At 39.3% G+C, this 14,227-nt stretch overlaps 2 protein-coding genes across 4 annotated transcripts; one reads left to right on the plus strand and one right to left on the minus strand.

Moving 5' to 3' along the window:
- Positions 1 to 585: 585 nt before the first annotated feature.
- Positions 586 to 6,932, minus strand: LOC104932174 (serine/threonine-protein phosphatase 4 regulatory subunit 2). Of its 3 annotated transcripts, XM_019257107.2 has the most exons (9): positions 6,790 to 6,932; positions 5,709 to 5,790; positions 5,171 to 5,341; positions 4,853 to 4,946; positions 4,720 to 4,757; positions 4,470 to 4,544; positions 4,121 to 4,270; positions 3,627 to 3,913; positions 586 to 1,851 (listed from the first exon to the last, which is right to left on the minus strand). In XM_019257107.2, exons 1-9 carry the CDS (start codon positions 6,821 to 6,823, stop codon positions 1,550 to 1,552), a joined length of 1,233 nt encoding a protein of 410 aa, XP_019112652.2. In that variant the 5' UTR covers positions 6,824 to 6,932; the 3' UTR covers positions 586 to 1,549. The 3 variants fall into 3 exon arrangements, with proteins under 3 accessions (XP_019112652.2, XP_019112654.2, XP_027144363.1); XM_019257109.2 differs by lacking the exon at positions 4,470 to 4,544; XM_027288562.1 differs by lacking the exons at positions 5,709 to 5,790; positions 6,790 to 6,932 and adding an exon at positions 5,664 to 5,694.
- A 75-nt stretch (positions 6,933 to 7,007) lies between these two features.
- Positions 7,008 to 11,618, plus strand: LOC104932176 (eukaryotic translation initiation factor 4E type 3). Its single transcript, XM_019257114.2, has 7 exons — positions 7,008 to 7,491; positions 8,300 to 8,372; positions 8,971 to 9,065; positions 9,172 to 9,232; positions 9,321 to 9,387; positions 9,478 to 9,633; positions 9,752 to 11,618. The coding sequence occupies exons 1-7, from the start codon at positions 7,331 to 7,333 to the stop codon at positions 9,796 to 9,798; spliced, it is 660 nt and encodes a 219-aa protein (XP_019112659.1). The 5' UTR covers positions 7,008 to 7,330; the 3' UTR covers positions 9,799 to 11,618.
- The last annotated feature ends 2,609 nt before the right edge of the window (positions 11,619 to 14,227 follow it).

Below are 14,227 nucleotides of genomic sequence, written 5' to 3' on the forward strand. Positions count from 1 at the left end.
CACACTAGCGTAATGCAAGTATGTTAATGTTTAGAGGGTACAGTGTTTAACATGTTCACCATCCGTGTTGGTTTAACATGCAACTAGATGAGAAGTCAGAAGATAAGTTATTATAATCCATACTCCAACTTTGTGCTGCTGCTGGTGGCGCTACAGTATATGAAAAGACTAATATTACCTCACAAGTTCACAAAGGTCAGTAGGATTCATCCCTCGGTGACTGTGAATGTCTGTAAAAATCATGTCATAGCAATCCAACTAGTATGCTACCAGGCGAATACTTGAAAGTTAAGCATGTTCGCTTACTAACTTTAAAATACTAAATGGTTAATCATGTAGTATGTTTGGCTGATGTTGGTGTATTAGCGCATTTTCCAGCCTTAAAGCCAAAGTACAGCTTACAGAAATCAGGTCATTAGTTTCAGAGGTGTATTGTCAAGAACTGTGAATTGAGTGAGCTGAGTCACACCTCACGTGTGAATAAAAGATAATTAGTTCATTGGCCCTCGTTGTTCTGCAGACATGAAGTATACCCGGCTTTGCGACTTAAAAAGAACAACAGATATTAACTGAGCATACTCCAACTTTAGATTTTAGCATTTATTGCTTTCAATGAATACTATGATACAAGCTCAAGCATTCAGTTTCCACCCATTATCAGTTCTACAAAGGCAGTGGACATGTATTACAAGTCTACAAAAACTGATTTACAGAGACGTACTGTAAAAATCCAAGCTATCAAAAGTGACATTTGTACAACTAAAGGTTTGACGTACAGAAAGTGTAAAAGTACCTTGTGTTCTGTTGACAGATTTCGGTGCAGAGATGGCTTCCCTTAAACCAAACCAATATACTATCCTATCCCTACTAACCCAACGGGCAACATTTGTGTGTTTGTACAGGCGTCACACGCAAAGCAAAACAGTGACATTTCCACGTCCTTCAAGGGGTCAATGCAAACAAGTGCAATATATTGTTAGTAAGAAATACATTTTGTGGTATGTGCTTCGTAGAAAAAGCAAAACAGACATCTGTGAAGGGTCGCTTCACATTCTTAATGGCATGTGTCAAACTAGAGAGACACACATTCGTCAGAAAGATAGTCGAAACAACGAGGCTTAGCCCGACACACAACTCAAACTGTCAAATGTATCCTTTTGAAAAAAATACATGCCGAATGACGATAATGAAATTACTGAACACATCAGTTATCAAGGTTAAATTATCATAATGCTCAGATATATAAAAAAAAAAAAAAAAAACAAACAGGAAAAAGACTTTAGAAAAACTTTTAGTCAACAGTGAGAAAAACAAAAGCCGCCATAATCTTCTTTAAATCATTTCCTTCCAGTTTTAAAGACCAGACGACGTGCGGCCTTGAGTAGTTGAAACTTGAAGAGGACAAAAAGACCCTTCTGTGAGGCATCTCGAGGTCCACATCGCTCCTGGTCCTGAAGTCTAGAGGTCCACAGTGCTACAGATATACCCTCGGTGGGGTATCTTACAGTGTAAAAAAAATAAAGTCAAGTTGGCAGGCTGGGGCTTCAAGTTAGTCATGTGCGCCGGGCTCTATCGCAGTCTGTGCACTGTTTGAATTGTCAGGGACGCCCTCTGTTGACAAGTCAGGTGAATTACTAGAAGAGGGGACCTGCTTGTCACTGGGTAGGCCGTCACCGTCGCTGCTGCTGCTGCTCTCCTCATTTTCCTGTTCGGAGCTTGTACTCTTCTCTGAAGGAGCCGGCTGCTCAGGTTGATCCACAGTGCTGTCGTTCTCCTGTGGACTGTGGACATCCCCCCTCTCAGAGGAGTCTTCTTCTCTTTTAGAGGGCTCCGTCTGTGTGCTGCTGGGCTCTGAGGACCAAAGTGAACAATATTAGTGCTGCAGTTTACGAATGTTTTCACTATAGAAGAAGAAGAATCTGATGTTTTTCTTTAATAATCGATTGGTTGTTTGTTTTTATAGTGTCTATCAAGATTTTGGCATTCTCTCTAAAAATGAATCAACTGTTTCTTTCAATCAACAAACCAATTAATTAACTAATCGTTGGAGCTCTAAATATTTTTTTCTGTGTAACAAAGAATTTGTGGGTACTATATAATATATTTAAAGCTATCTTTAGTTGTTGCTTTTTAATGCATTAATGTGTTCAAATCAGTGTTATGAAATAAAGAATAAAACTTAATAATCGTGACTTTAGAGACTACGTATTGTGCTGCGGTAGTCCGACATTAAACCGGGAGATAAACTCTCACTGCACAGCCTGTGTAAACAGGTGTATCGATGGAAATCAATCTGTTTCATCAGATGTGAGAGACAAATAAGCGTTCAACACCGCTGACTCACAGTCTGTTCAATATGCTTCAAAATGTAAGTAATTTTCTGATTGTATACTAGCCTTTGAAACCCTCCACCTCCCACACACATTTCTGACAATGCAACAGGGGCGTTGGCTGCACTTAACAGTTTTTGTTCACGATCATGTCACTCAGTGATTGGCTAGGTGTGAAGAAAGTAAGGAAGTAGGCAGGACTCAAGCTTCTCTCTCAAGCTCTTTTTCTGGTCACAACGACCTCTGCCACTTGAAATGTGCACAACACAGTGCAACACCGTGAATGCTTTTGAGGAGACTTTCCAAAAGTGTCCGCACTTATCCCAAATTGTAAAAAATTATTGGGCAAGGCCACTTTGGACTTGAAAAGTACAAATTTACTGGGGCACCGTGACCAAAATGTTTGTGACACAAAGGCCAAAACTACTCTGTGGTATATATGGTAGTTAAAAATCTGCATAACCTAACATCTAAAATGCAGCATACACATTAAATGGAGCAGTATTATTCATCTAAAAACATCATAAATAATAGTAAAGCATGCACTAACTAGTTCGTCTGCTGTAAAGAGTACAAGAAGAGAGTTTAGTAACGTTACATAAACTGACTTTTAGGTCTTTTCTGTGGCAGCAAACGCAACACACAGCCTTTCTGTAACTATTATACTGAGCATATCTACACACAGCATGGCTACGTAACGTAATTGTTACTTGTTTTTTTTTACTGTTACTGGTTCTATTTAACCGTTATTTATACATGTGTATATAGTGTGTATATATTGTTTAAAATAGGATATTGTATAGGGTATATTGTTAAAGTTTTGTTTTCTTACTATTGTTTCCTTGCTATCACTTACCGTTTGGGAGCTGCGGTAACAAAAACAATTTCCCTACGGGGATTTATAAAGTACTTCTGATTCTGATTCTTCTGACTTCTGTCACTATACTTCAGTTAAAGTTACACTAAAGAATGTGAACTTTCTGAACCGTCTCTTGGTTACAAATATATATTTTGTGGGAGTAAGAAAAATCTGGCATTACTGTTGTTGTGCAGCATGATGACAAAGACACGAGGAAACATGAGTTGGATTATTTGCTGCCTAGTTTTAAATGAGGAAATCCACAACTTTCTCGTTTCTTTCGAATTGCACTAAAAAGATCCATGTTTTATGTGCAGATTGTTTTGAAAAGCTCCAGCATAGCCCTCCATCTTTAAAGACACCACACATGGGTACTGAAACACTTTAATACCTGAGTATACATATGTCAGCCTGAGTGAAGATGAGTTAACACTTACCATGATCCTCTGAACTGGTAGGTGTGTCACAAGACGTTCCGCTTTCGCATTCTTCACCGCAAGAGTCTTTTGAAGACTCCGGTGTCTCTGGTGAGCTCTCCGACCCTTTACAACACGACGTCGGCTTCTCTTCGCTTTCTGCCTCGTCCTCGTCCTTTTCGTCAAACTTGAGCCTCTTGACCTCGTGTTTGTCGGCATCGGGATCCTCCTCTTCATCCTCCTCCTCGGTGTGTTTGTTCTTGATCCCGCTGTTTGCTGCCATTTCACCTTCCGATGGCGAGGAGTCGCTGCAGGGACGACAGAAACGCAGAGTCAGTTCATCAAATTGAAGATTTAAGATTAAAAGCAGTGAGTAGTTAGTATGTACTCCTTAAAAAAGGAATATTTTACATACTAACAAACCACCAGTGTCCCAGAATTTGAAATAAAATAACGAGTAGACTCATTCAGTATTCTACACATTCCCTCACAGTGCCACGCCATACTTCAATTACCTGATATGGTGCTCCTCCACCTCCTCTGTTGTTGGCTCTGAGACTTTACTGACAGGACACTCAGGGAGCCCGTTGGTCGATAGTGAATGACAGCTTGACAGCTTTGGTCTGTTGAGTGGTTTTGGCGTGCCCGGTCCGTTTACATTTCGACTGCAAAAAAAGAAAAAAGAAAATGAAGATTTCTTAGTAGCAATATCACAAGATGGCAAAACTACTTCGAGCCAAACTGACGTAATTGCTTAACTAACTATTGCCCCGTCTAAACTAACTCAACTTCCACTTGCTGGTGTGTGACGCAATCATTTAAGATTCATGGAAGTCAATCACTGACAAGTATTGGAGCTCCCACCTGTCTGAATATAGGGAGGAGTTACCAGGAAACATCAGTCCATTCACTTTGTTTACACTGGATGCCCCATTTTTCCTTCGAAAGAAGTAGAAAGGCACAAAACAACTGGCTGTTAATCGTAACTTGCAAAAGCAAATTTAAAATTTAAAAAAAAAGGGAGCTGTCAATGTGCATCAGAAGAAGCAGCTTAACAGAAATTCTGCAGCCAGCAGAGCAAGTGGAGTAAACGCTCAAGAGCTGATGTACTTACTCTGATGTGGGGTACACACAGCTGACCACCATTACATTCTGCAAGAAAACAAAAACACATATTTAGGATTTAATATTACCTACCCTGAGTGAAAACACTGATTTAACAGCTAGTAGCACAGTGCGGCGCTCACCTTCTCTAAACCCATGAGAAACTTGTCTGTTCCCGTGTAGTTGCGCTTGGGGTCCGTAAGAAGTTCACACAGACGCTGGATGGTGAACGGGATTCTGGAAAAGTTATCAAGAGATATATTTAGATTTAGGCCCAGACACTTGTCTTACAGTTGGCATCAACACTTACCAAACATGGCAGCACTGGAGCTGAATGAGAAAAAACAAAATCAACCTGGATAAAAAAAACTGGTTAACCTCAAAGTCAAAGCTCAGTCACAAGTTCGGACAAAATATTAAAACGAAAGCCAGGATTTGTTTGCGATTTGTGCTCGACTCACCCGTTGTAACCATCCACTATTTTTAAGATCCTCTCCTTCATCTCTTCGAAGGGGACATAGTCTACGTTGGGATTGTGTGGCCCTCTCTGGTCCGGCGTTGAAGCGTGAAAATCATCCATGACTTTCTCCAACTTAAACACGAAGTACGTTTTGAACTGCGACCACGGGATCCTGGAAGATAGAGAGAAAAAAAAAAGAATGAAAACACAATAACGCTGACGACAGCGAGCAGAGACGGCATCATTGCTGTGTGTGTGTGACGGTTTGTAGAAGAGTGTTGGTTTTGTTTTGTGTGTGAGCCTTTGTGGACGAGTGATGGGAAGTTCGGCTCTTTTTAGGGAGTCGGATCATTCGACTCACCAAGAAGAGCCGACTCTTTCAACTCCCAGACGGCTCTTTATTTTACCACTTCAGCCAAATTTAGCACTGTTTTTGACTTATGACTTATTATATATTAAGTAGAACCGGTCATCACTATTGTTGGACTACTCACATTGGCTGTCCTGTCTTGGCAACATGACACAAGAATTCTACTCACATTGGCTGTCCTGTCTTGGCAACATGACACAAGAATTGCTCTAGGACAGGACACGTCTCTTTCTTGCTTTTCTTCTCAAAATCTGCAAAATGCCCACAAGAAGAAAAAAAAAAAAACACAAGATCATTACAAATATCTGACTCCAAGCCTAACCAAACACAGGGTTCCCACACCTTTTTCATGAACAAATTCAAGCACTTTTCAAGCACCTTCAAGCACCAGTTTTTCCATTTTTCCAGCACCTTTAAATAGGTAGCCTACTAGTTGTGTTTGCCATGATGGTCATGGGAAGCGCAGCGGTGCCACTGTATGGCATAATAATATGGGTCTAATTAGCATTATTTCATATGGTGGTAGATTGACTGTTTTGATTTTTAACTAATTGTGAATTGGCTTGTATTCTCAGCTTGTGAGCGGTGTATTGTGTAACTACCATAGCGCAATAACAGTGACAAATAGACAAATTTCAAGCATTTTCACAAAAAATTCAAGCATTTTCACAACCTTGAAAACACTGGATTGAAATTCAAGCATTTTCAAGGAATTCAAGCACCCGTGGGAACCCTGCAAACAATACCTGCACCTGTATCAACTTTGCAAAGAAAAGCACATGGCCAGTAGAAAATCATGTAAACTGTTAAATCACGTTTTAGTTTCAGGCTACACACATTTAAATTGTGCATTAGAGACAGTTAAATGATTGCAAAGTGTCAAATGTGAGCTGTGCAACGTAGAAAACCGTCAAAGTTTGAACTAACTTTGAAAGTTCTTGTAAAAGTTACAAAGTAAGCGCGTTTATTTCGATGCCAGCCAGTTAGCTGTTTACATAACCTCTAACTACCAGTTTAGGAGATAAAAACAGGTCAAAAGGTGTAATAAAATACTAAAAAATACAACTTTCTCGCTGACAGTGACAGTAAACTAACTAGGCCGAGCGGAGGCAGAGCAGGTTGTTACGGTAACGCACATAACGTAGTTAGCTAAACATTACATATTCCCGCTTGGCAGACGCGACAAAACACACGTAAAAAAATAAATAAATAAACAATGAATCATTTATATGTTTTTTTAAAACATTTGCCTTGAAACGCTTCCAGCAACGCGTCGGTGTCCATAGCTGTGTCCAGTCACAGGCAGCCAGGAAATAGTCGCTAGTTTAGCCGAGTTAGCAGCGAGCTAACCGAACCAGCAACAAAGCTTTTGCGGCGGACTGCGCATGCGCGGTGGGAAATTACGTAGTTCACATTTACGGAAGATGCGCCCCGGGTTAAAGCACTTGAACGCACCATTTAGCGACGAGAATAAGACAGACTTGAGATATTGTTTGTTTGTAAAGCGCTGATAATTATATTTATATATTTTATTTTTTTTAAGCAGGTGTAGGAGAAACTTCTGGAAGGTGCTGCAGGCGGTCAGCGGGCGTCATCTGTTTTTTCTTTTTTTTTTTTTTTCTGTTGTTGTGACGGCGCAAACCCGGTGAAGCGACCAATGAGTCAGCAGCTGATCGGGGATCATTTCACCCGAAGGACCTACATATATATATATAAACAACGACAACAGCCATTTGCCTTTTAAAAAATAAAAATAAAAAGTCTTTCAGAGCAAAAACAAAAACAAAAACAATGGCAGTCCCGGTAGCTGCATTACAACTGAGCACGCCATCCAGCCCGGTTCTGCTGGAGCACAACATTCACATCAGCGACAGAGATTTGGGAAGGATTTCAAATGACAATGAAGTCGACACTCTGCCTTTACACTCACCGTGGACCTTCTGGCTCGATAGGTAAGGCACTGTTTGGTTATTTCTTTATATTATTAATACAATAACCCAGTGTCAAGTAGGTGAACTCTTTGTGGTTGACCTTTTTTTTTAATGAGGACAAAGAAATGATTGATCAGGCCTTGCTGCAAGTCAACACAAATCATATTTTATATGTGTGTTTAAACAGCAAATACTGCTTGTTAATAGTGTTGCCAACTTGTTTTCTTCCCTGACCTACATACGCAAGACCTCCCTACTCGAGGATCTTAAAATAAAACAAAACAAAAAGGGCGTAATTATGTCTAGCTTATAATAAACATAATAATAACTCCAGTTGAGGATTTTATTTCTAATGTTAGCGCAGGTGTGATTGTTTAAGAACTTGTTGAGTCATTGTCCAGTGAGGCACTCCTGCTAGATCCAAAGTTATGTAGGTCAAACTTGCCTCTGTTATATATATCCCCATTTTTTATTATTTTTTTAAATTCACTTATTTAAGTATTAATGCGAGGAGATCAAAACAGAGTTGAACTCAAGTGACAGCGTGTTGCACAAGTCTCATATTCCAGTCTGTGTACAAATCAAACGGGGTCAGTGTTGTTTACTGTTTACTGGCTTATTTGTCATCTGACCTAACCCCAGCCAACCTGTGTGCTCACTGAAGCATGTCTGAGTCATGTAGCACACACTGACACAAATGCATTTAGCAACAAGCCACATTAGAAGATCTATACAAGCTTGTAATTATTTTTTTTAGACGGCAATAAAATGAGTGGAATTTAATTAAATGTCTGAGTCTGTTTTTATTTCATTTTCTTTTTTCCGTCAGATCTTTACCGGGAACGACAGCAGCCGAATGCGAGTCAAACCTGAAGAAAATCTACACCGTGGAGACTGTCCAGGTAAGATGCTGATGCAAAGGCACAGCTCCAGCAGGCTCATGTGAAAGGTTACACATTTCGATGGCAACTTTTCTTATTTACACTCAAAGTTTTTGTGCCAAGGTATTTTTCTTTCCACACAGCTGTTGGAGTTTTTTTTCCTCCGGAAAACTTTAATTACAGCTATAAGGAGAAGATGAATGCCCTGTTCTTTACTGATAAACAGTGTCAGGGCTTTAGTAGTCGCATCCTTGCGTGCCATGTTACACAACCACATCATCAAGCTGAGGTTTAGCAGCATTACACATATTGTATATTACACAATACACACGGCATTTTCAATCAAACAAGCTGGTTGACATATAAACATAACAGTATAATTTATAAATGAATGCGTCATTGTAATTAAGACAGCGTGGAGAAGGGATCAAGGATTCATAAATACACAATGTGTGTTTGTGTGTTCAGAGCAATGAGGGAAAAAAAAAGTTTTTTTTGTTTTGACATTGATTTGTTTTTCTACAGTGTAACACATGTGAAAATATTAAGAAGGCCAAACTGTCTGTGCTTCACTAAAATAACCTGTTTTCTTTCTCTCCTCACCTCGGCACTGGAGTAGAACTTTTGGAGAGTTTACAACAACATACCCGGAGTCTCCAGCCTGCCACTGAGATGTAGCTATCACCTGATGAGAGGAGAAAGAAAACCTCTCTGGTGGGTTTATATTTAAGTTTCACACCTGTGTGTGTGTGCGTGTGCATGTTCATAGTATTTGAAGCTGTTTAGAACTGGTTTATGTGATGTTCTGATTTGCAAACAGGGAAGAAGAAAGCAATGCTAAAGGCGGTGTCTGGAAAATGAAAGTACCTAAAGAAAGCACCGTAAGTGACATAATCAATACAAGTATTTATTATGTATTATGTGCATATTCATTATTTATTACTCACAAATTTCTCTTCACGTTTACAGTCTGTCGTGTGGAAGGAGTTGCTGTTGGCTACCATCGGAGAACAGTTCAGTGATTATTGTGCCTCAGGTAAATTTCTTGATTGAGCTGCAAATGTATTTATGTATTTCCACAATACATAAATGGATTCATCGAATTCTATTTTGCTGTTTTTCCCAGATGATGAAGTAGTCGGAGTCAGCGTCAGTGTAAGAGATCGTGAAGATGTCTTTCAGGTCTGGAATGGAAATGCTTCTTGTGCTAACGAGTCAAACATCTTAGGAAGGATCCACGAGCTCCTTCCACAGACACCTTTTAAAGCAGTGTTTTACAAACGTGAGTATTTTCTTGGAATATTAGCGATGATATGTCGTAGTTGTTTTTTTGTTTTTGGATTTTTGTAATAGATGGATTGAAATTGTGAGTAAATGTTCTTTTTGTATAACGTTTTCAGCGCACGAGGAGCACCACGCTTTTGAAGGAGGTCGATCAAGACATTAGAGCCCTTCAGATAAACATGTTTTTTTTTTCTTTTGCTTATGAACATGTTTTGGATAATATCTGGGCACATTTTGAAGCCGTTGAATTCATAGTTGCTTAATGTGTCACCTTTAATTACCTCAAAATGTAGCCCATGTATTACGACCCCTCAATCGATGGAATTTTTCATCTTCTGAGTGATACTGTCATTCACAACAAGATCCAAAATACTTTTATTTTAGTCGAAAGCAAAAAAAAAAAAAAAAAAAAAGAGCGAAAAAACATTTTAGTTTGAATTTCTCTATGGCAGTGTTTGTATGTTTTTATACTGCAAGATTTTTGCAAAACCAAAAACAGCCGATCATGTACAGTCAGATTTTTTTAGATGTATTATAGCATATTTTGTGCAGTTTCCTGATCATTTTTGAATCTAAGAAGAGGCCTAGTTCCACGAACCTTTATCGTAACAATACATTACAAGGCTTTTCTAGTCCGTTCTTTTCTCCGTTTTGTATGTGACAGCCAAAATAACGTTGCCTATAATAGGGAACATAAATGTTTAGTACGCTGAGCAGAAAATTGCACACTCTTTTGTTTTTAATATATATTTTTTTCTTCTTTAGGATATAAGTGGATTGTGAAAGGAATATGTTCTTGTTACAATAAAACGACCTCAGTAAACAAAACGTCGTGATTAGATGCTGAGAAATATATGCAATCATTTCTATTCTGTACAATTTGCAACAAATTTGCAGGGTTGTGGTTGTCATTTTGTTTAAGCATCGGTCCTAAATCAAGCACTTTGTTTCTTATTGTGTCTGTAAATCTCCTCTGGGGATTATAGCTGTAATAACTGAGACCAAATCCACTTTGGTTTTGTGTCACCTTTTGAAGTGTAAAGCTGTTTTTGTTGATTTTTGCTTTTAATAGTAACTTTGAAATGATATGTTTTTCATGTGTTCATGTGACCTGCATTACATTAGTGAGACCTACACTACTTTCTGGATGTTATCGGCCCCAGGAAAAACAAACACATCAATAACCACATGACACGCAGAAAACTATCACCGGAAGGGACACCAAACAAAACATGTTGCTCTAAATCTCACTTTCCTTGAGGGACTGCTGTGGGCCTGTTTTAGTGTAACCTAACAAAAAGTTGGTGTTTGCTGAAGTGATGCAAATACTGCGGCGGAGTCAAATCTGTGTACTACTACTGCTGCTAAAAAGCAAATTTAGTGTGTCTCAAATCCATAGCTTTAAAAGGTTTTGGTGTCTTATAATCTACTGTATTGGTATTAAAGTCATAATCATATTATTTGTCACTGCATGTGTGAGAGAATGTACGAAGCAGGGAGTGAGATTGACTATTCTAGGCAACACAGCAGATTTTTTTTTCCTGTAATCGTTAAACATTTGAGTTTTTTCATTTCTGTGTAGCTATGGAGTACACATTGAAAACCACAGAAAGACCGCTGCTATGATTTCTCAATCAAGTCAAACGTGTGAGAAAGACACGACAGGAGGAAGGAGGTAGTTTTCAGATCACCGACTTTGCCAAACTCGCTTCATGTTCCCTTTACTCTCCTGCTGTTCGTGTAATAATGTCATAAGCACATACTGTAGGATAAGAGAATAACAATACTGCACACTTGCACATACGCAGTTGACGACTCACTTCAGATCTCAGACTTTGTAACTTGATTGTTGATCTTGGATGGTGCCTTGTGTTTACCAGCAGTTTAGAATGTCATCTGTGTTCAGCATGTTGAACTTGTACATAGTCATGTTTGTCTATTAGTTTTACACGTGTTTGAGAAATAAAGACACCTAAACTTTGACCCTTTGCTGTCGGAAAACTTACTGTACTGTGTGTGTGTGTGGTGTGGTGTGGTGTGGTGTGGGTGTGTGTGGTGAGAAAATCAATATTGTATTGAATTAATTATCAGGATGTTCTTTAATGGAAAATCCTCTGGGGTTTGCTGTTATATTCAAAGGCGTGTGCGTGAATGTGACCATTTTTCATTTCCAATATGTAGATTTTTGAAACAGTCATAAGTAACATAAGTATTGTAATACATAGTTACTCTCAGCACTAACTATAATTGTGATAGATACTGACTTGAAACTACTTGGGTATATCAAGAGCATGGGGACAGCTTCTACTTTAATGTCTGCCTCAACAGTACGACAACTTAACACTGACAACAGGCCATTACCTTTCTGTCTTATATCATATTCTGCCAATCGTAACCAACACTAACATAACAGGCATGGTGCACCTTGTTTTGTAGTTCACTATTTAAATGAAGGAACTGAATTGAAGAAATTAGATTAGAAATGTATTCTATGGAAATGTTCTGACTCGTGAGAAAAAATAAGGTTCTCTTATTAAACCATTTCATGCACATTACATACACACACTGATCTGATTTTAAACTGTGGCACTGGAAGGCCTTTTAGCTTGCTTCAGAAATAGGAAGCCACCATTTCATGACAGCCAGAAGGAAAATGTGTCCCTCTTGTGGTTGCATCAAAGCATGGACATAAAACAAAATGTTTACAAGAAGGCCACATTTAGAACAACACAAGGATTTTATCCCTACATGAAGACAGTCTTGTCCTTACAGTGGCTACATAAAGTAGTTATTGCAGTGACCGTCATTATATGCAGCACTAAAAAAAGCCTCATTATACTAAACATGGACTGAGATACCTCCATGTGTGCATCAGGTGATGCAAGCTTTAGTTCTCATGGGAAATTTTTTATTATTATTTATTTATTATTATGAGGATGGGCTAAATCTCCATTAAATCTCCATGTTTTTTTTATTTTAAGGAGTCCTTTAACATATGATCTGTTAGTATTACTACAAAAAGGAGGATCAGGTGAATCATTAAGGATCCCAACGGATCATGGATAAGGGCCTTTTCTACTTCGGCAGTACATAGGGACTTGGCTTGGGAACCGGAGAGTGGCCGGTTCAAGTCTAGCATGGACCAAAAATATGGAAGGTGGAGTGGTAGCTGGAGAGGTGCCAGCTCACCTCTTGGGCACTGCCAAGGTGCCCTTGAGCAAGGCACTGAACCCCCCCAACTGCTCGCAGGGTGATCAGGGGGGCTGCCCATCACTCCACAATCTCTTTCCACATTGCATGTCTATGAGCCCTTGTACTGCATGTGTGTGTGTGTTCTGGGTTAAAAATGCATGTAAATAAAACAGAGTGCAAAAAGAATTTCCCCATTGAGGGATTAATAAAATATCTCTTCTTCTTCTTTTTTCTACTATTACTTATGCAGTACTTTATAGAATGTATAGTAGGCAGGGGTGCCGTATAGGGGGGGAAATGTTAGAACAATTTCGACTGACAGGAGCCCCAAAAAATAGGTAAACACCAACATAAAAATATGAAACCATTATCATTGAGTATATATATTTCAAATATAATAATCCAATTAATTACCTCTTTGTTTTTACGTGTTTTGGGCAGTAAAAGTTCAATAAAAATGTCCTTTAGCACATTTTTATGGTGGCTTTTAATCTGGCATCAAATAGTGAACTGCACTGCATACTGTGTGCAGACTTGCATGCATGTACAAATCACCAGCAGTAAATATTGTGCTAGTACTAGTATTGAACTACAAAGGTTAGCCGCAGCAAGACGGAGTACATGTGTGTGAATGAGAGGGACCTAAGTGGAAGAGTGAGGTTACAGGGAGAAGAGATAAAGAAGGTGGAGGATTTTAAGTATTCAGGGTCAACAGTCCAGAGCAATGGAGAGTGTGGAAAAGAGGTAAAGAAGCGTGCGCAGGCAGGTTGGAACGGGTGGAGAAAAGTGTCAGGTGTGATGTGTGATAGAAGAGTTTCAGCTAAAATGAAAGGAAAGGTGTACAAAACTGTGGTGAGACCAGCGATGTTGTTTGGTGCCACTGAGGAAAAAGACAGAGGCAGAGCTGGAGGTAGCAGAGATGAAGATGCTGAGGTTCTCTTTGAGAGTGACCAAGATGGATAGGATCAGGAATGAGTACATCAGAGGGACAGCACATGTTAGAGGTTTTGGAGATAAAGTCAGAGAGGCCAGACTGAGATGGTTCGGACATGTCCAGAGGAGAGATAGTGAATATATTGGTAGAAGGATGCTGAGTTTTGAACTGCCAGACAGCAGGCCTAGAGGAAGACCAAAGAGGAGGTTTATGGATGCAGTGAAAGAGGACATGGAGGTAGTTGCAGAAGACAGGGTTAGATGGAGGCAACTGATTCGCTGTGGCGACCCCTGAAGGGAAAAGCCGAAAGGGGAGGAATAAGAAGACTAGTATTGAACTACAAGACGCAAAACAGTTGCAAGCCTTTGATTATAGTTATGTAAAGCTTTTGATGGGATAGTTAGGTCCTAGTGATGTGGTGACTACGAGCTGCACAGAGGGGGCCCAATTAGATTTTTTTTATCAT

Source organism: Larimichthys crocea, chromosome XV (genome assembly GCF_000972845.2).
Source record: "Larimichthys crocea isolate SSNF chromosome XV, L_crocea_2.0, whole genome shotgun sequence".
NCBI classification, from domain to species: domain Eukaryota; kingdom Metazoa; phylum Chordata; class Actinopteri; family Sciaenidae; genus Larimichthys; species Larimichthys crocea.

Excerpts from the sequence above, each read along its gene's own strand:
- LOC104932176 (XM_019257114.2), top strand. The coding sequence starts at position 7,331 with ATGGCAGTCCCGGTAGCTGCATTACAACTGAGCACGCCATCCAGCCCG. Across the intron at positions 8,373-8,970 it reads ACACCGTGGAGACTGTCCAG|AACTTTTGGAGAGTTTACAA; the intron begins GTAAGATGCTGA and ends GCACTGGAGTAG. Across the intron at positions 9,634-9,751 it reads TAAAGCAGTGTTTTACAAAC|CGCACGAGGAGCACCACGCT; the intron begins GTGAGTATTTTC and ends TAACGTTTTCAG.
- LOC104932174 (XM_019257107.2), bottom strand. The coding sequence starts at position 6,823 with ATGGACACCGACGCGTTGCTGGAAGCGTTTCAAG. Across the intron at positions 4,758-4,852 it reads TTCTCATGGGTTTAGAGAAG|AATGTAATGGTGGTCAGCTG; the intron begins GTGAGCGCCGCA and ends GTTTTCTTGCAG. Across the intron at positions 4,271-4,469 it reads TCCTCCCTATATTCAGACAG|TCGAAATGTAAACGGACCGG; the intron begins GTGGGAGCTCCA and ends CTTTTTTTGCAG.